Source organism: Dromiciops gliroides, chromosome 1, assembly GCF_019393635.1.
Source record: "Dromiciops gliroides isolate mDroGli1 chromosome 1, mDroGli1.pri, whole genome shotgun sequence".
Lineage (NCBI taxonomy): Eukaryota > Metazoa > Chordata > Mammalia > Microbiotheria > Microbiotheriidae > Dromiciops > Dromiciops gliroides.
Window position 1 is genome coordinate 569,130,555 of NC_057861.1, and position 19,773 is coordinate 569,150,327.

At 38.1% G+C, this 19,773-nt stretch overlaps 1 protein-coding gene across 1 annotated transcript in view; it reads right to left on the bottom strand.

The window, feature by feature from the left end:
• The window catches only part of LOC122737361 (methylthioadenosine phosphorylase), a 64,509-nt gene that overhangs the window by 41,514 nt on the left and 3,222 nt on the right, over positions 1–19,773 (bottom strand). Inside the window, exon 2 of the mRNA XM_043979851.1 lies at positions 1,309–1,395. Within this exon, the coding sequence (XP_043835786.1) occupies positions 1,309–1,395 (87 nt within the window). The remainder of the gene's footprint in view (positions 1–1,308; positions 1,396–19,773) is intronic.

Sequence of the window (19,773 nt, forward strand, 5' to 3'; positions counted from 1 at the left end):
GTCTTGTAAGGTATATACATGTACTTCTGTATCAAGTCGGACATCCTTCCCAACCCCTTCTAGTCTCATGTTCTAACTAATTAAGTCATCCAACCCAGACAACCAAGTAATTCACCCAAGTAAGACCTAATTTTTGGTAGGTAGAAAAAAATATCCTTCAAACCTACTCAAGCTATGATTTTTTTAAATTGTCAAGATATGCTCAGAGAACCCACAAGAGGGCCTTATGTTAAGGATGAGCAAAAAAACAACAGCAGCATGGAGTAATGACAGCAACAAATGTATAAAAATGAAAGTTGTTACTATTTTTGCTAATGGCCTAAAAAGACCCCAAAGATATGAGAGGGTAAGGACTAGATGGCACTTTCCATCTCTAGATCCGATGCTATGATCACACCACTATTTTATTCACACAAAATGTGTTAATATGATTAAGTTCAGTTCACTTAAGTGAAATGGGTCTCCTAAGAATTATATGAACTTCTTATTTTCTCTCTGCATGTTCTGTCCAAAAAAAAAAAAAAAGCTATGCATTCTTATGATGCCAACGTGTAAGTCCTTATCTTATTTTGGCAATAGCAACATTTGGCCTTCCTTATTCAAAACAATGAAATGTTTTTCTATTATTGAGAATCAGCCTGAAATTGTACCTAAACATATGAAAATAATTTTTTTTTAAATCTATTACATAAAGTTTCATAGGTTAAAAAAATTTAGAATGTTACTAGTAATGGAACTTAGTGTGCTTTGCAGAGTTCAAAGGAGATGATATAACAATTATTCTGTGAACCAAAAAATTGGCAAGTTGAGACTCAACTCTAATTTAATCTATTTTCCTAGTTCTAGAATATTTTATCGGAATGGATAAACTTTTGTTTGGGTTTTAGCTGAGTCATGCATGTTATTATAAGTTCCTTTCCTTTTCACTCAATGATAATTCTAACTTTCTATATCACATTTCTATGAAGAATTTTGTTTTCTTGATCTCATTATTTGCTGTCACCACAGATGATTAAGTTACCCAGAACATAACGATATTGCTATATTGGCATGTATACTTTGGTATATCTACATTCACAGTCTGGAAATACAAGACATTGAGCTTGTGTAAAATCTGAATATGAACTATATACACATTTTTTCTGCTTTTAAAAATATCTCAATTTAGTGACATGGTCTATACTTGGGGCCAGGATCAATACAGTAAATAATTATGGAGATTCTGTAAGTAAATGTAATCACTTTTTAAAAAATCAAAATATCCAAGAGAAAAATAAAAATAAGCAACACTTGATTTAGGATATCAACCTTGCCATACGGTGTGTCAACATATTTTTCAGTTCTTCCTTCTAAAATTTCAGGATCATCTAGACCAGTTCCACCAATAATACCAATCTAAAGGGGGAAAAAAGACCAAAAAATAATCATATTATCTTAAGATAAGAAATAAACATTCACTCAGTGATTGCTTTGTCCCTCTGCAAAACCTGGCCTCTTCTTCCATAGTTGAATTCCTATGCGGGCCTCTATTTTGAGGAAGAGCCTATATCAGCCTTATTTCCCTTTGTAGCCCTTTACCTGACTTCCAGCCTTTTTTTTTGGGGGGGGGGGGATCCCAGGGTCACACAATTAGTAAGTGTCCTCCTGAATACAAGGCCGGTATTTTATCCACTGTGCCACCTAGCTGCCCCTGACTTCCAAACTTCTAAGCCATGCCTCTGATGCTACCTCATCCTAAGACTTCCCTCAGTGCTTGGGGCCTCCACATTCTCAAAACCCATCCCTCTTTCTTCTTGCCAACTTTATCCTGAGGCCTCCATTTTGAGGAGAGGCCCAAGCAAGCCTTCCCAACCTGTTCCTATATCTTGCCTTTAAATCTTTAAAACCCTGTTCCTTCATCCCTCCCTTCACCTCACTCCTAGTTTTTGGCTCCTGTCTTTTGTGTTGTCTCTTGTTAAAATATAAGCTTCTTTAGGGCAGAAGCTTTCTTTCTTTTTACTTGTCTTACTTAGAACAGTTCCTGACACATAGTAATTGTTTAAATAAATGCTTATTTCCTTCCTTCCTTTAAACTTGTGATTACATTGTCATCTTTTCTCTCTATAAACACAGCTAGAGTTCAAATGTATTGGAAGGATTAAAACTTTTAGGAAGACATTAGCCCAGGTACACTTTGGCACCTGCTTTTTTTTTTTTAAGCTACCATTACAGGGAAAATATCCCAACCCTGTACAAAGTAAAGCATGTAACTCAGAATTTGTTGTTAATGTGAAAAGAAATACTTTAAAATTTGTTGCTAATGTTAAAATAGTTTAATGAATTGAAATGGAGAAATCTAAATGCTAAAAGTATAAGATAGGCACCCTACAATCAAATTACCAGGAGAAAAGTGCCCCCCCCCAAAGTAAACCTTTTCAGGATAGATTTGTTCTCTCCTTTTTCCACCTACTTAAGAACTCAGTATTTCTTATACTTCGAGAATCAGTGACTCCTATGTGGGTACACCCTCCTCTGATGTAGAGCATAACTTCTGTCTCATCTCAACATCTTCCTGAGTTGCTATGTCTTGCCTTCCCTCACCTCCACAACCTATGCCCCACCCCCCACAGGATAATAAGGTATTAAAGTAGTCCTTTTAAAAGATTTTTCTTTCTTATTGTGAAACTTTGTAAAACAAACAAACCAAAAAAAAAAAAAAACAACAAACCAGGAATGTCTCCATATACAAAAAAATACAAAAAACCCCGACTGTCTACAACAAAGTAAATTTCTCCTATATATGGCTTGGCTTTCCCCTTAGCAACTACTTACAACTTGTTTCTTTTTAAAATAATGCAATTATACAATTATGGAAGCAGCTAGGTGGCACAGTAGATAAAGCACGAGCCCTGTATTCAGGAGGACCTGAATTCAAATCCGGCCTCAGACACTGAATACTTATTAGCTGTGTGACCCTGGGCAAGTCACTTAACCCTCAATGCCCCACATAAAATAAAATGAAATAAAATAAAACAATGTAATTATAAAATGTTAGTGCCAACATTACCTGGATTGCTTTTGTCCTCTTCAGAACTTCCTTCTACTCTTTTTTAAATGTTTTACTGACATTTTCTTCCTTTTTCTTAGTTTCACTACTGCAATACCCTTCCCCCCTTTAAAAAAGGGAACCCACCCCCCTCCCAGTAACAAATAAGTCAGTGAAGCAAAACAAATCCATGTATTGGATGCATTCGAAAATATGTGTCTCTAACATCTCTGGTCTACTGTAGTCATTTCAGTTGTGTGTAACTCTTCATGATCCCATTAGGGGTTTTCTTGGCAAGGATACTGGAGCTGTTTGCCATTTCCTTCTCTAGCTCAGGGTCACACATCTAGTAAATATCTGAGGCCAAATTTGAACTCAAGTCTTCCTAACTCCAGTCCTGGTACTCTATTGAACCACCCAGCTACCCTAGTTTTCTGCAAAAAAAAGATAGAAAGCATGATCCAACAGTCTTCTGGAGTGGTAACTGGACCCTCTCAGGTTTCTCTGAAACCATCCCTTTTCATCATTTATTATGGCAAAATAATATTCTATTCCATTGTTATTCCCTTCTGTGACTCTCTCCTGAAGAGATTGCTTTGTTTGATCTTTGCATTTTCCACTCGGCACTCAGTAGATACTTAATAATCCTTACTGATTTATTTCTCATCCTAAATGATTCTTTTCCTTATTTTCTCAAAACATTTTCTATAAAGAGTCATGCAAAGTGGAGGAGTCCATTTTATTATCTTGGAATGATGAGGCTACCACTCCACCCTCAAACTGTGGTATGAGGATACCATACACATTTTCTTTCTTTCATTGTTACATGCCTAGGCCACTTCTGATCACATAAACCCTTAGTATTTTATAACTTCCTGAACACAAAGTAGTCACAGGCAAAATGCTATAACCTGTTCATGTTCCATCCACCTTATCACTTTTCTTGTCTTTGGGTTAATTTGAAGTTTTCATTCTTTTGAGGCTATGGTGTTCAATGACTCATAGCCATTAAACATTGTCAGAAGAATACTAGTATTGGAGGTAGGTTTTTACAGCAAGCAGCAATTTGAAAACACTGCATAATTTCCCAAATGCAATCAGCCTGATGACCTCCTGTAGCTCTAGTTCATTATATAGACTAGTTCATTATTCTACTTACAAACTTTTGTCCCAAATACACACTGCTCCATCCACTTACATGTTGGAACTTGGCCAATATGTATTTTCCATACTTCAATTTTTTTCTCAAGAACATTTTGTAGTGTTCTAAGACTCAATGAAATCAGCATCATATCTGTAAATATGAGGCCTTGTAGGACCTTGCCATCAACTTACTATTGGGCCCTACTTCTGTTTAGCCTTAACTGGTGAGCACATATCTCCCTATTTAAGATCTCATTTAATGTCAATTTTAATTTTTTTCTTTTTATTATGAAATTACTGATGAACAAAAAAAAAATCAACATTTCAACATAAAAAGAACAAAAAACAATGAATGTGAGGCTGGGAATGTCTGTAAATTTTTTTTAATGTATATAAAATTGCTGTTTGGGTTCCCTTTTGAACTTCCTTGCTTTCTTCTGTGCATTTTATAATATTTTATTAATGTTATCATTTCCTTCTGGTGTATATCTTTATTACTCCCCACTAAACCTTATACCCTCCAAATAAGCTCCCCAACCCTGTAGCAAATAAGTATAGAATAGGAAGGCAACTCAATATGTGGCCATGCCTGAACGTCATATTCTGCATTTCTAATCCATCAAACACAGAAGGCATGCTTCATCAGTCTCCTGAAGGCATCATCTGAATGTTAATATTAATTAGATCATTGAATAAAATGATCTCCACAGAAACATATCATGGAATTGTGAATGACTTTGATGTTTGTATGCGACACCCTGATTAAAAAAACCCAGAAGTATCTTGTTTTCTCTTTACTTCTCAGCTCAGTCAGCCATGTAGACAATAAGAATGCAGTATGTTTCAGAAAAAAAAAATCACCTGTAAAAAACTTTGTTCACTTTGCAGGTTTTTTTTAATCAAAGATAACCTTGATGCATACATAATCATCCTAACATTTTTTATAATAATAACTCACATTTACATTTATATAGTTTGGAAGAAAGCACTTTCCTCACAAGAGTAAGAGGTAATACTGGTGTTATTATCCCCCTTTTATAAAAGAGGAAACTGAAGCTCTATCAGGTTCACCAATCATATGGCCAGTGAGTGTTATAGGTTGGTTAGCACCAGCTCTTCACAATTCAAGTCCAGGTCTCTTTCTACTGTGCCCCATCTTTTTTTTTTTTTTTGTGAGGCAATTGGGGTCAAGTGATTTGCCCAGGGTCACACAGCTAGTAAGTGTCAAGTGTCTGAGGCCAGATTTGAACTCAGGTCCTCCTGACTCCAGGGCCAGTGCTCTATCCATTGCACCACCTAGCTGCCCTACTGTGCCCCATCTTGAAAAAAAAAAAAAGAGAAAGCAGACCAATAATTGATGTCTTCTCAGCCAGTATTTTTTCATATTCATAATACAAATTAAATAGACAGAATTCAATTCCTTCATTATTGACATGAGAAAACTTCTATCCAGAGGGGTCAGGTGACTTGCCCAAAGTCATATAGCTAATAGCAAGGTCAGAATTACAAATTAGGTCTCAAGGATCCCAGTCCAATCCTCTTCCCGAGTTTCCTCTCAATAATTTCTTAAAATGTTTGATAAAATTCATTAAATCTATTTTGGGGGGGGGGGTGAGGCAGGGCAATAACAGTTAAGTGACTTACCCAGGGTCACACATCTATTAAGTGTCAAGTGTCTCAAGCCAGATTTGAACTCAGGTCTTCCTGAATCCAGAGCCTGTGCTTTATCCACTGTGCCACCTAGCTGCCCCTATTAAATCTATTTTTACAAATTTCCTTAAAGCATTTTATAATCTTCCAGAGCTTATTAGCACAGTGCCTGGTCCATAAGTACACATTTAATAAATACTGATGGATTGGTCCTTATGAAGAAGAATTAACATAAGGTACAATTAAATATCATCCCCAAGACATTATAGCACTAAGTACTGATACAACGTATGAGGAATAAATGAAACCCACAGTGCAAGGACATGTGATCAGAGAGATAGAAATAACTTTAGGAAAGCTTGTCATGATGGGATTTGAGAAGAGCCTTAAAAGGCAAATAAAACTGGCATATACACACAAAAGAAATGGAAGAACAAAAACAATAATCATATTTGCCATTTAAGACTAATCCTGCCTCCTGGGTCCAGGGCTGGTGCTTTTGACCACTGTGTCACCTAGCTGACCCATGATGATATGTTTAAAATAAAGTTAAGGTGTAAGAGGAATGCACTGGAAGAGAGGGAAAAGGAGAGGTGGTAAAGTAGCTCACATAAAAGAAACAAGAAAAAGCTTATGGAGTGGAGGGGAAGATGGGGAAAGAGTAGGGAAGTGAGTGAACCTTACTCTCCTCAGAATTGACTCAAAGAGGGAATAACAAACACACTCAAGTGGGTATAGTAATATATTTTGCCCTGAGGGAAAGTGGGAGGGGAAAGAGATAGGAGGGCAGGGTAAGAGGCAAAGGAAGGAAGGGCAGATTGGGGGACGGGGCAGTAAAAAGCAAAACACTTTTGAGGAGGAATAGGGTGAAGGAAGATGGAAAATAGAGTAAATAAATATCAAGGGGAGGGAATAAGATGGAGGGTAATACAGTTAGCAATAGTAACAGAAAGAAATGATGAGCAGGATGATATCAGAAGGATGTATGAAAAATGCAAACTGTGAGTGAGATTTTTCCCACCCCTTACACGTGATTTAACTAAGATAATAATCAGTATATTAAGTAAAATTGTGATTAAGTATATCTAGATATTTTATTTTATTAGTAGATTAAGCCAATAATAATGGATTAGGAAGGATAAATCTTAGTAAGGCCATCCACATATTCCATTGAAATCGTTCTGCAACCACATAACTAATCAGTCAAATCCAGAACTTTTTTTTTTTTTAAGTGCGGCAATTGGGGTTAAGTGACTTGCCCAGGGTCACACAGCTGGTAAGTGTTAAGTATCTGAGGCCGGATTTGAACTCAGGTCCTCCTGACTCCAGGGCCGGTGCTCTATCCACTGCGCCACCGAGTTGCCCCCAAAATCCAGAACTTTTAAGGTCAACTATCAAGAATAGTAACTCCTTTAAAAAAAAAAAAAAGAATAGTAACTCCTGAGCTAGATCAGGAAGAGTCAACTACTAGTTGGAAGACTTGCACACATACTTCAGTTGTGGAAGCCCCTTTGCCTATGTTTTGTGTTTTATCACTTTGCATGTGTTTGCCTTGCAGAAGTGCCCCATTTTGGCTATGTTGTGTAAATACCTTTAAGCCTTGTTTGTGTATAAAAACTCTTGGGACCTGTGGCTTGAGGTCTTTGGATCCTAGACTTGAGACTGGCTTTATTGTGAGACTGGTATCCTCTTCTCAATAAACCTATTTTCTACAGCTTGGAGACTTCATTGTTTCTTTTCCTTCGTCAGACTTTCACAACAAAACCATCAACATAGAAAGAATTGATGGTATCTGAATACAGATTGAAGTAGAATTTTACTTGTTAGCTCTTCTTTCTAAAGTTATTTTGTCTATTTTCTTTCACAGCCTGACTAATGTGAAGATGTTTTACATAACTACACATGCTTGATTTCATAGGGAGGGTCAAGGAGGGAGGGAGGAAGAAAATTTAAAACACAAGGTTTTAAAAAAATCAATCTGAAAAGAAATGATGAGCAGGAGCACTTTAGAGAAACCTGGAAGGACTTACATGAACTGATGCTGACTGAGAGGAGCAGAACCAGGAGAACATTGTATACACTTAACAACAATATTGTGTGATGAACAATGGTGATAGACTTGACTTTTTTTTAGCAGTGTAACGATCCAAAACAATTTCAAAGAACTTCATGATAGAAAATGTTCTCAACATCCAGAAAAAAAAAAACAACTATGGATTATGAATGCAAATTGAACCACTCTTTCTACTTTGGGGCTGGGTCTTTTTCCTTCTTTTTTGAGGTTTTTCCCTTGTACTCTGATTGTTCTTTAACAATATGACTAATGCTGAAATATGTTTGATGTAATGGCACATATATAACCTATATCAGATTGCTTTCTGTCTTGGGGAGGAGGGAGGGAAGGGAGGGTGGGAGAAAAATTTGGAACTAAAAATCCTATGAAAACAAATGTTGAAAACTATCTTTAGGGGGGGAGGGGAGGGAGGGAGAAAAGTCTGAAGTGGTAAAGCTTGTATGGGCAGGAGTTGAGAGCTATCTTTGAATGTAACGGAAAAAATAAAATACCTTATACATTAAAAAAAAACTATCTTTATATGTAACTAGAATAAAATACTTTTATTAATTTAAAAAAAGACTAATCCTGGACATTTCTAGGAGGAAAAAAAAAACTCTCAGTACCAATCTTGTACAATAAAAATAATGATGGAAAGAATATAGAATTTCTAAAGTGAACCAATTAAAGACTTCTCAGAAGGAACTATGAATTCAGGTAACTACCTTAACTTCTCTGGACTTAATTCTCATTAGTAAAATGATGAGGTTATACTAGATCTGAGGTTTGGGGCATCAAGATTCTCTCTGACAGTCTGCTGAAGCTTATGGATTTCTCAGAATATTGTTTTTAAATGTACAAAATAAGTATGATTACAAAAGAAACCAATTTAGTGAAATATCTCTCTTATGTATCTTCCTCTTTCTCTGTCTCTCTCATTTCCCAGACTCCAGGTTAAGAACTTCTGGACTAGATCATTTTTCAAGGTTCCATTCCATATCTGAAATCATCTGTTATTGAAGTCATAAATTCTACCAGTTCTAATTTAATTCAGTGGCTACTGCATTATGGCAAACTAAAACTAATCAGATCCATCTCTTTTTTAAAACAAGCTAAATCTCTGTGTGGCTTTGCAGGATGACAAGACAACTGCTGTAGTGAAGGCCTTTTACAGAGCTAATGCCCTTCAGGGCTGACAGCTATTTCTTGCACGTTGGTGCCACCTTGTGGCACAACCTTGGAAACTTAAGTAAAATGTACTTGAGTGTACAATTTAAAACCATGTAAAGAAGCTCAAGGTATCATAACATTTTCAAAAGTCACAGAAATATTAACTAAGTAGAAAACTCATTACATATAGAGCAATATACCACTCCCTTTCCTTGTGCTGTCTATTGTTTTTCTCAGCCTTTCTTTAACTCCCTAAAGTCATTCAGTTGGTTAACATGCCAAGCACTATACTATGTACTGGGAACACAAAACAAACAAAAACCCAATTCCTGCAGTTAAGGAGCTTACTTTCTAGAACAGAGACAGCACTTTGTACTACTGTTATATCTTGCCTTTTGGCGAGATGCCTGAAACCCAGATGTAAAATTGGAGGTCAGCAGAAAGGCTGGAGCAGGACATGAAGATTTAAGAATCATCAGAATGAATATGGAAATTACCATTCATGGGAGCTGATGAGATCACCAAGTGAAGTTGTATAGTAGGAGACAAGAAGAGGGGCCAAGACAGAACACTATATATAGGTCACTTATGGGTAGAAAGCTTAACCTGGATGAGGATTCAGTAAAGGAGACTGAGGAGTAGTGTAGATAGAAGAACCAGGAAAACGTGGTGTCTTGAAAATCTAGAGAAGAGTGTCAAGAAGAGGTTTATTAGCAGTGTCAAAGTTTACAGACAGGTCAAGGAGAATGAGGATTGAGAAAAGGTCATTGGTTTGTTTAATGTGATTGTACATAAAAAACCTCTATCAGATTGCTTTTTGTCTTGGGGGGAGGGAAGCAAGGGAGGGAGAAAAATTTGGAACTAAGAATCTTATGACAACAAATGTTGAAAACTATCTTTACATGTAACTGGAAAATAATAAAATACTTTTATGATTAAACTAAGAAAAAGAAAAGGTCATTGGATTTGGTAATTAGCCATCACTGGTAACAGCAGTTTTGTGATGGAATAATAAGGTTGGAAATTGGATTGTTAGGGGTTAAGAAGAGAATATGAAGAAAAAAAGTGGAGGCATCTGTCATAGATGGCCTTTTTGAGGAGTTTAGTTTATAAAGGGCAGAAGAGCTACAGGATCAGAGTCCTCTATTCAGCTGTCAAATTAGTCATCCTATAAACTCAAATCTGGCCATGGCATCTTTCTTTCTCCCTATGGCTCCACCTCCACTCAAATACAAAACCCTGAGTTTGGCATCCAAAGTTCTTTGTTACCTGCCCTCACCTTTCTTATTTTCTTATATTTTATATCCATTCACATACTCGTCATTGACACTGACCTCCTAAATGTTCCTCACACATGACACTTCCATCACCAGGCTCCAAACATTTTTACTGATGTGTTCCCCTCCCCCTTCCCCCCCTCCCGGCCCCCACCTCTCCACCTCCTGGCTTCCTTCAAATCCCAATTAAAATCCCATCTTTGATAAGCAATTTCTGATTCCCCATAATGCTACTGTATTCCCTCTACTGATCACCTCCAAATTATCTTCTGTATATTTTGTTTGTGCATAGCTGTCAGTTAATTAATCGATTAATGTGAGCTCCTTGAGAGTAGGGACTACCTTTTTGCCTTTCTTTGTATCCCCAATGCCTGGCACATAGTCAGTGATTAATAAATCTACTACTAGGGAGGTTGAGCATTCTTTCAAGTAATTAACAATAACATTTCCTCCAAAAACAATACTGTTGCACAGCAAGCATGTTCATTTTCTTAGTTGTGATTTGTAATTCTTCCTAGCATGAAGCGCTTTAGATCTCCAAAATGGTGGTAACCCATCACCAGAGGCCTAAAAAAATCAGGGCCCTCAACTAATAAAAAAAGGTTTTGACTATACTTGACTTTTGACAGTGGAAAATAACAAGAAAATAACCAAAACCAAGCAACTAGCAGACTTTGATAACATCAAAGGGTTAATCTATTTCGAATAAAGAATAAACAACTAGCAGTCAAAATTATCTACCTATGAAAATGTACAGAAACATTTAAGAAAGATTTTCAACAATAAAGTCAGAAGCAGAAGGAGCTTATGGTTAACCGGAAAATTCACTTCACTAGTTTAGGTTAATAGGTTTCCCACACTTGAAAGACTAAGAATATGATCAATGACTATATGAATCTGACTAATGAGAATTTCAAAAGCTAACAATAAGCATTGAAATGGAGTATTAAAGTGAAATTTCTTTATAAAGGTGAAATACATAGGCTAGTACCTCTAGCAGACTCCGATCAAAGGCAGATATAGTTTTTATTTATGTTTTATCTATTTGTTATAAGAAATAATAAAATTCTTCCTAGAAATGATCACAAAATAAAATTACATGTCCCCTGCTTCAAAATTATTTCAGGGACAGCTAGGTAGAGCAGTGGATAGAACACCAGCCCTGGAGTCAGGAGTACCTGAGTTCAAATCCAGCCTCAGACACTTAACAATTACTAGCTATGTGACCCTGGGCAAGTCACTTAACCCCAATTGCCTCACTAAAAACAAACAAAAAAACAAAATTATTTCAAAAGAATGTAACATGGTATACAAATAATGACATGGTATATTTATTAATTTATTAAATAATTGAAAAAATTAGAGTAAATTGAAATATTAAAGACACTGTTGGAGAAGGTACAAGATATTGAAGTGACTATTTTGAGATTCCAAGACAACTGATGTGAAAAAAAATTATGCTAGCTTCTTTTATTTTCATTGACCCTTAATATTCAAAAGGCAGGATGGGGGGATGGAGGGAAAATCTGGTTCATTCAAGATTCTGATGAGGTGATGTTTTACAGTATCAGCAAATGAATTCCCTTTCTTCTGGGGAAAAGAGGGAAATTAAAATAAGCAAATGTAAGATATTTACTCATGTTATAGAAGTGTGCCGTATCTCTTCCCAACCAAATTGTAAACACTTTAACAAGGGCTAAAGACTTGACTTTTAGGTCTTTTCTAAGCCCTAATAGAAACAGCTAGGTGGAGCAGTAGATAAAGCACTAGCCCTGGAATCAGGAGGACCTGAGTTCAAATCTCACCTCAGTAGTATCATACTAGTATAAAAAAGGCCATTTTGCTATTTGTCCATCAAAAGCTGTAGCCATATAGGATAGGGATAAGGACTAGAACTGCAATTTCCCTGATATAGGGAATACTGCAACAAGTAAACTTCTATCAAGGTAGGTTGCCACCTTCTCTGAAACTTCATCTTACAGAGGTACCTAGAGGACTGAAATGTTAAGTAGCTTGGACTTGCAGCTTGTCTCTATCCACTATGTCAGACTGCCTCTCAATCAGAGATCTGTGAAAATTATGCCTTTTTGAAGTTGCTACAATGTCACATTAAAAAGGGTTCTAAAGTTTCTAAATGTAACACAACAGAAGCCAAATAGGTTTGATCCTCCTGACAGCAACAATTATTAATAAGGTTGAAGTGTGTAGTGGCAAAGAATTGGAAACTGAAAAGATGTCCATCAATTGGGGAATGACTCAACAAGTTGTGGTGTATGAATTTAAGGAAATATTATTGTACTATAAAAAAATGGCGAGCATGCGAATTTCAGAAAAAACTTGGGAAGGTTTGCATGGACTGATGCAAAGTGAAGTGATGATCAACTATGAACTTAACTCTTCTCAGCAATACAAGACATTCCAGAGGACTTATGATGGAAAATGCTATCCACATCCAGGGAAAGAACTGATGGAGTCTAAATGAAGATCTAAGCATACTATTCTCACTTTTTTTTTATGGTTCTTTTCGCCTGTTTCTTCTTTCACAACATGACTAATATGGAAATATGTTTTAGATGATTATACATATATAACCTATTTCAAATTACCATCTTAGGAAGGGAGCAAGGAAAAAAATCTAGAACTCAAAATTAAAAAAAAAAAAACAATGTTAGAAATTGTCACATGTAATTGGAAAAAAATAAAATAGGACTTACTTTAATGTGCTTAAGAATCTGGGCAATGGGGGCAGCTAGGTGGCGCAGTGGGATAAAGCACCAGCCCTGGATTCAGGAGTACCTGACTTTCAAATCTGGCCTCAGACACTTGACACTTACTAGCTGTGTGACCCTGGGCAAGTCACTTAACCCCCATTGTCCCACACAAAAAAAAAGGAGGGTAAAAAAATTGGGGGGCAGCTAGGTGGCGCAGTGGATAGAGCACCGGCCCTGGACTCAGGAGGGCCTGTCAAATCCGGCCTCAGACACTTAACACTTACTAGCTGTGTGACCCTGGGCAAGTCACTTAACCCCAATTGCCTCACTAGGAAAAAAAAAGAATCTGGGCAGTGTGGATTATAAAACTGGAAAAACAACAACACAGTAACTATTCATGGTTAATTACACACTAGAGCTGCTTGGCTCTGTAATGGATTTTATTAATTTGATTGTTAACAATGCTATGCTAAGGTTTAGTAAAGATACAGCAATTCAAACAGTTAAAGAAGAGAATCCAGCTTTCCAGACCAGAGTCCAGAATCCAGTTTTCCAGACCAGAATCCAGTTTCCTCCTGATGACATCTTACCACTTCAAGAAGACAAGAGAACTCAGAGACTTGATATGAACTGTTTTGTTTTGTTAGTTTTTACTATCTCCTTTCTGTTATAATATACACCATCTATAACATGTACTCTCTGCAGAGGTCCTCCCTTTGCAAGACCAATGTCAAAGCGTCGGTTCATGAGGACAAAAACATCACCCCTCTGTATAAAACTTTCCTCTCTTCCTTTTCTATATTGTTGTTCACATATTATTAGTTAGCAATAGTTATTATATTCTTTTTACTATTCCGTCAAGGAAACACTTTGTTTCTTGAGGAATCAAAGGGGGGAATGTGGTAAAAAAAGTTTTTAACACTCGGTTAGTGAATATGGAAAGACGCCAGTTTTTCAAGGACCACCCTTTCAGGGAGGAGACCAATGGCCGTGCATGGGCTACACACGCCAGTCCGGCTGCTAGGCACTCCACTTCCGGAGTGCGAGCTTAAAAGGCAAGGAGAGAACGGAAGTGATATCTCTTTTTGGCTCTCCTTGTTCGCTGGCTGCATGACTGAGGTTGGACTCGGCCCGGCTCGCAAGCAGCACATGCTTGACTCGGCTCTCCCCCCCTCAAAGGTGGCCTTGGGCTTTTGGTGAGTTTTATACGGAATATAGACTAAGCTTAGACTTAAGACTATTTGTTTTGTATCTCTACTTTCCTATCCCTCTAATCAACATCACCTTGTAATTACCAAACAATAAAAGCTCTAACTAGAGACCAGAGGCTTCTTTAACTTACTGATCTGGGAGATAAAATAAAGGAAAGATTAAAAGGGGAGGTTAATGCTCTAGTATCCAATTTTAAATCTCACAGCTCATCCTGGAAACCAGTATACAGTATAACTGACTAACCTAGATGAACAGGTAGCATTCAGTTTCCATAATGTACACAAAGATTTTCCAATATAATCTTCTTTGCATTTCAATTCTACCTGGCTGTAGGAAGTAAATAAGCATTTATTTAGTATCTATCATGTACTAGGGTTTATGTTAAATGCTTTACAAATATTATTTAATTTGCTACTCATGACAATTTTGGGAGGCAGGTACTATTTCCTAATTTTTTAGCTGAGGAAACTGAAGCAGAAAAAGGTTAAGTGACTTACCTAGGGGTCACAGAGTAAATATTTGATCAGGGAATTGAATTGGGGTCTTCCTGACTTCAGGCCCAGTGCTATATCCGCTCTGTCACCTAGCTGCCTAGCTACACCAAAGCCAAGAAGAGATAAATGATCAGTAAGCAGAGCAGTTAGTCAAGGATACTTACAGAGTATACTAGCTATGTAACCCTGGGCAAGTCACTTAACACTGTATACATGAGTTTCCTCATCTGTAAAATGAACTAGAGAAAGAAATGGTAAACCACTCCAGTATCTTTGCCAAGAAAACCCCAAATGGGAGTCATGAAGAGTCATACACAGGGGGCAGCTAGGTGGCGCAGTGGATAAAGCACTGGCCCAGGATTCGGGAGTACCTGAGTTCAAATCTGGCTTCAGACACTTGACACTTACTAGCTGTGTGACCCTAGGCAAGTCATTTAACCCCCATTGCCCCGCAAAAAAAAAAAAAGAGTCATACACAACTGAAATGACTGAACCTACAAAGTCATTCACTACGATTCAGTGAGTAAAGTACAATGGACTGTGCTAGACCTTGGGTATACTAAGACAACATGAAAAACAGTTTTTAACCTTAAGCATTTTATAGCCTATTGAGGTGTGTAGGGGGGGGGGGGGTAACATGTAAACACATAAACACATAAACACAAGATAATCTGAGAAGAAAAAGAACTTGTTTTAAGTAAGGGAGTTAAGGAAAGGTTTCCCAAAGGAGGTGGTCCTTGAGCTGAGTTTTGAAGAAAGTTAAGGAACCAAGAAGACGGGTGAAAATGTATAATCCAGGGAGGAGGGAGACAGTCTGAGCAAAGACACAAAGACAGGAGATTGAATCCCAAATTTAGAAAACAGATGTTAAGCAGTTTGGCTGTAACATGGAATGCATGAATGGGAGTTAAATATGAATGGGAAAGTATCTGAGGACCCAGACAGTGAGTCTGAATTTCATCCTAGGGACAAGAGGGAGTCAGTGAGGTTTTTTAAGCAGGGAGAGAGACATGGTCAGACCTGTAGTTCAGGACTATTTTGGCAGCTATAAAGGAAGAGAGATTTGGAGAGACTGACTAGAAAGATGACAGTGACCTCAAGAAAAATAAGGATGTGAAGATGGCAGAGGAGAGGCTGTGACTCCCACAAGCTCCAGATAGATAAACCAGTCCACTCACGCCCAAATAATGCGGTAAAAAAACAAAACCCAGAACAGCCTACTGCATATAAGAACAGAGTGAGACTATTTCTCTGCAAAAAAGGGTAATTCCGATCACCTACTGATCAGGCTGAACAGCTCAGTGCGCAGTCTGGACCCAGCCAGGGACAGTGCTTCCTGCACATGTCAGAGTCTTCAGCACCAACAGCTTCTGAGGCTCCGATCAGACTGGTGACAGGGTTCGGCGGCAGGCCGGGGTGAAGTGGAGGCAGTATCTGCTGGAGTTGGGGCAAAGCATCCCGGGTCTGAATCAAGTGGTGGTGGACTAGTGGGGGAGGAGCAAAAGCATGCCAAGCTTCCGACCATAGAGAATCAGAGTTCAATCAGACTTCTGTTTCCGGGTCAAAGAGAAAGCAGTCATGATTACTCACAGGCCAGGCAGGCTGAGAAGCCCAATCACCCCCTGGGCAGCACTGTAGCACGAACAATGTATCCTGGAAACAGTGCTACATTTTAAAAAGGAGCTAAAAGCCAAGAAATAGCAAGCCAGGATGAGCAGGCAGAGAAAGCAGAAGACCATTGAAAACTTCTTTGGGGGAAAGGTAGACCACAATACAACCTCAGAAGAAGATAATAACAGGGTCAAAGCTCCAACATCCAAAGCTTCCAAGAAAAATATGAACTGGTCTCAGGCTATGGAAGCTCTCAAAAGGGACTTTGAAGAGAAAGTAAGAGAGATAGAAAGAAGGTATAGAGAAAGAGAGGAAGGAATGGAAAGAGAAATGAGAGCAATGCAGGAGAGTCATGAGAAAAAAGTCAACAGCTTGAAAAGCAAAGAGATTAAAAAACTGTCTGATGAAAATAATTGCCTAAGAATTAGGATTGAACTAGTGAATAGGAATCTAGTGACCTTATGAGAAACCAAGACACAGTAAAGCAAATCCAATTGGATGAAAACATAGAAGGCAATGTGAAATATCTCCTTGGAAAAACAGCTGACCTGGAAAATAAATCTAGGAGAGAGAATTTGAAAATCATTGGACTACCTGAAAACCATGACCAAAACAAAAGCTTAGACACCATCCTCCAAGAGATTGTGAGGGAAAATTGCCCTGATATTCTAGAAGCAGAAGCTAAAATAGAAATTGAAAGAATCCACCGATCACCTCCGGAAAGAGATCCCAAAAGGAAAACCTCCAGGAATATTATAGCCAAATTCCAGAACTCCCAGGTCAAGGAGAAAATATTGCAAGCAGCTAGAAAAAAGGAATTCAAATACTGTGGAGCTCCAATAAGGACAAAGCAAGACCTGGCAGCTTCTACATTAAAGGATCAGAGGGCATGGAATATGATATTCCAGAGGGCAAAGGAACTAGGACTACAGCCAAAAATCACATACCCAGCAAAACTAAGCATAATCTTTCAGAGGAAAAAAATGGAATTTCAATGAGAAAGAAGACTTTCAGGCATTTGCTATGAAAAGACTTTCAAATTTGCTATGAAAATTTGACTTTCAAATACAAGACCCTGGAGAAGCATAAAAAGGCCAACAGGAAAAAGACTTCATGAGGGATATTAAAAGATCAAACCGGGGGGCAGCTAGATGGCACAGTGGATAAAGCACAGGCCCTGGATTCAGGAGTACCTGAGTTCAAATCCATCCTCAGACACTTGACACTAGGTATGTGACCCTGGGCAAGTCACTTAACCCCCATTGCCCTGCAAAAAAAAAAAGAAACAAAAAGATCAAACCATATACATTCTTACATGGGAAGATAATACTTCAAAATCATAAGAACTATCTCAGTAAGAAACTCACAGAAGACACAGGTCTGAAATGAATATGAAGGGATGATATCTGCATTTATGTTTTGTTCTTTGTGGGGCAGACAGGGTGGGGTGCCTTATGTCTGGGGCCAGATTTGGGCTTGAGGCCTCGTGGATCCAGGGCTGGTACACTGTCCACCGTGCCACCTAACTAACCCATGATGACATCTTTAAAGTAGTGTTGAGGTGTAGGAAGAATAGACTGGGAGAGGGGGAAGAGGAGAGATAGTCAGGGGAGAGGTAGTTCACATGAAGGAAACAAGAAAAAAAGAAAAATAAGGATGATGTGAAGATTAGTAGGTTCATGGAGAGTAAGTTCAGTTTTGGAGAGTTTTAATTTGAGATGCCTTTAGGTCATCCGGGTAGAAATGTCTAGCAAGTAGCTGATCTTAGTTCCTAACTTCTATTTCTGACTAAAAGTCAGGATGCCAACATGGGCTAGAGATTTAGATAAGGATAATCATTCAGCTGATAAGCATTTATTAAGCATCTACTGAATGCCAGGCACAGCAATTTGTGGCACATAGTTGACACTTCATGAATGCTTACAGAGGATAAAAAGAAAGGCAAAGAACAATCCCTGCCCTCAAGGAAATCATAATCTGGGAGACAATATGCAAATAAGGAAGGTCCTAGAATTAAGAATTCATGTGAATGACAATTATTCTCAGCAGTACAATGATCTAATCCCATAGGACTAATGATGAAACATACTATCCCCTTCAAATAAAGATCTGATATTGATTGAACATAGACTGAAGCATACTATTTTTCATTTTCTTTCATTTTTTTCTTTTATTCAAGTTTTCTGGTACAAAATGACTAATATGGTAATGTTTTATATAATTGCAAATATATAAATTTGCAAATATAATTGCAAATATATAAAATTGCAAATATAAAATTTGGAACTCAAAACTATTAATAAAAATGTTTTATTATTTTTAAAAAAAAGAGTATTCAGAAGGCTTCCCATAAAAGTTGAGCTTTTAGCTGGGACCTGAAAGAAGCCAAGGAAGCCAGATGTAGAACATTCTAGGTAAGGGGGACAGCAGTCAAGAGATGAACTTTCTTATGAAAGGAATAGCAGGGAGGTCAGTATCACCGGAAAGAACAGTACATTGTGGGGCAGCTAGGTGGTGCAATGGATAAAGTACTGGCTCTGGATTCAGGAAGACCTGAATTCAAATCTGGATCAGACACTTACTAGCTGTGTGACCCTCGGCAAGTCACTTAACCCTCATTACACCTCCCCCCCCCTCTTCCCCTCCAAAAAAAAGAATAGTATATTGTGGTGGGGTGTGGACCACAAAGAGAGGATTTTATATTTATTCCTGAAGGTTATAGGGAGACATTAGGGGGCAGATAGGTGGCACAGTGAATAGAGCACCAGCCCTGGAGTCAGGAGTACCTGGGTTCAAATTTGGCCTCAGACACTTAACATTTACTAGCTGTGTGACCCTGGGCAAGTCACTTAACTCCAATCACCTCACTTAAAAAAAATAAGTAACATAAAATGGGGGCAGCTAGATGGTGCAGTGGATAAAGCATTGGCCTTGGATTCAGGAGGACCTGAGTTGAAATCCAGCCTCAGACACTTGACACTAGCTGTGTGACCCTGGGCAAGTCACTTAACCCTCACTGCCCCACCAAAAAAAAAAAAAGTAACAATATAGGGAGCCATTAGATTGTTGAGTGGAGGGAAGAGGGGACATGTTCAGACAGCTTTAGGAGAACCATTCTGGCAGCTGAATGGAGGATGTGGGAATAAAACTTGTGGGGCAGCTAGAAGGCACAGTGGATAGAGCAGTGGCCCTGGAGTCAGGAGGACCTGAGTTCAAATCCGGCCTCAGACACTTAATACTTACTAGCTGTGTGACCCTGGGCAAGTTACTTTACCCCAATTGCCTCACTAAAAAACAAACAAATAAAAAAACCCCAACTTGTAGGAGGCAGACGCCATTTGGAGACAGAGGGTCTACACCAGAGTGGTGGTAGTGGCAGAAAAGAGGACTATTTGAGATGTTGCAAAGGGGAAATCAACAGGCCTTG